The sequence below is a fragment of the Emiliania huxleyi genome (assembly GCF_000372725.1).
Source record: "Emiliania huxleyi CCMP1516 unplaced genomic scaffold EMIHUscaffold_973, whole genome shotgun sequence".
Lineage (NCBI taxonomy): Eukaryota > Haptophyta > Isochrysidales > Noelaerhabdaceae > Emiliania > Emiliania huxleyi.
In genome coordinates this window covers 3,740-5,220 of record NW_005194793.1, presented here as the reverse complement: position 1 = coordinate 5,220, position 1,481 = coordinate 3,740, and the positions used below count along the sequence as shown (strand labels likewise).

Here is a 1,481-nt window from a genome sequence, read left to right as displayed (position 1 = left end):
GAGACTGCGCCGAGTTTGAGCTGGGCAAGGAATGAATCTTTGAGGTGTGCCGGACGGTCGCCGGGGAAAAAAAAACGCGCACCTTGCCTGCCGCCGCTCACCCGGCTAACCAAACAAAGACATGGCGTGCCTGCAAGAAAGAAGTACCTCTTTGTCTCCCAACCCCTCACAGCGAGGCCGGGGCCGGGGGGAAAAAGAAGAGGGGACCGCCCGCACCTTAGCTGCCGCCGCTCACCCGGCTAAAAGACATGGCGCCCGCCACACGCCCGCTCACCCGCCTCGCGCTCGCCTTGCACCCGCCACGCTCGAGCTGCCGTCGCGCCCCCGCCCCGCGCCCTCGCGCGCCGCGCGGGCGCGCTCCACACACCCGCGCGCCTGCACCGCCAAACCGCCGCGCCGACTCCTCTGCGCAGAGCCAGCAAGAGTACGACTACGTGTTCAAGCTCGTGCTCATCGGCGACTCGGGTGTCGGAAAGTCTTGCCTGCTGCTGCGCTTCGCTGACGACACGTACACCGAGTCGCACATCAGCACCATCGGCGTGGATTTCGTGCGCCGCCGCCGCGCCCGCCCAGCTGCCCGGCTGCGGCGCTGTGCTCACCCAGGATGCCCACCGCGTCGCAGAAAATCCGCACGATCCAGCTCGAGGGCAAGACCATCAAGCTGCAGATTTGGGACACGGCGGGGCAGGCGCGCGCGCGCCCATTTCCAGATTCCGTTTGACGCAGAGAGACACGTCAGTAAAAGACGTGCAGTCTGCCGGCGCTGATCGCGCTTCCGTCACCGCGCAACGCAGGAGCGCTTCCGCACGATCACGAGCAGCTACTACCGCGGCGCGCACGGCATCATCGTGGTGTACGACACCACCGATGCCGAGACCTTCGAGCACGTGAGTTGGCCCGGCCCTCAGTGTCCTGCCACGTCCTGCCGCATCAGCACGTGCCTCTCCGTCGCGTGAGGGTGGCGCGCCTTGAACGCTCGCCCTCCCTGCCTCTCCGGACGGCGCAGGTCAAGACGTGGCTGCACGAGATCGACAGGTATGCGTCGGAGAACGTCAACAAGCTCCTCGTTGGCAACAAGTCCGACCTGACATCGAAGCGCAGCGTCGAGACGGAGGCGGCAAAGGAGTTTGCGGTGCGCGGCGCCCCGCATGCCAAACCCCGCGCGCCAGCTCTCCCGCCCTCCCGTTGGGTCGGCGCTGCGCGCCCCACCTTCCCAATCCCCTCCACCTCCCGCCTCCTCCCCCCCCCCACCCCCCCACCCCACCCCACCCCCTCCCTTCCTCCTTGCTCGCCCCACCCGGCTTTTGCCGTCCGCCGGGCTCGCCTGCGCCGGGCACGCTCGCCCGAGACAGCTAGACCCCCTGCGCCTCGCCGCACGCCGGCCGCGCCTGGCTCACGCCGCACCCCCCTCCCCCCACCCGCCCCTTCACCTCCGCGCAGCAATCTGTCAACATCCCCTTCCTCGAGACGTCCGCCAAGAA

The 1,481-nt window shown here is 68.4% G+C and overlaps 1 protein-coding gene across 1 annotated transcript; it reads left to right on the top strand.

Moving 5' to 3' along the window:
• Positions 1-227: 227 nt before the first annotated feature.
• Rab1a-2 (ras-related protein) lies at positions 228-1,481 on the top strand (the record flags this gene model as incomplete). Its single annotated transcript, XM_005756372.1, has 6 exons — positions 228-251; positions 414-548; positions 623-688; positions 795-887; positions 1,007-1,132; positions 1,441-1,481. Coding segments are annotated over exons 1-6 (462 nt in total), but the record flags the coding sequence as incomplete, so codon positions are not given.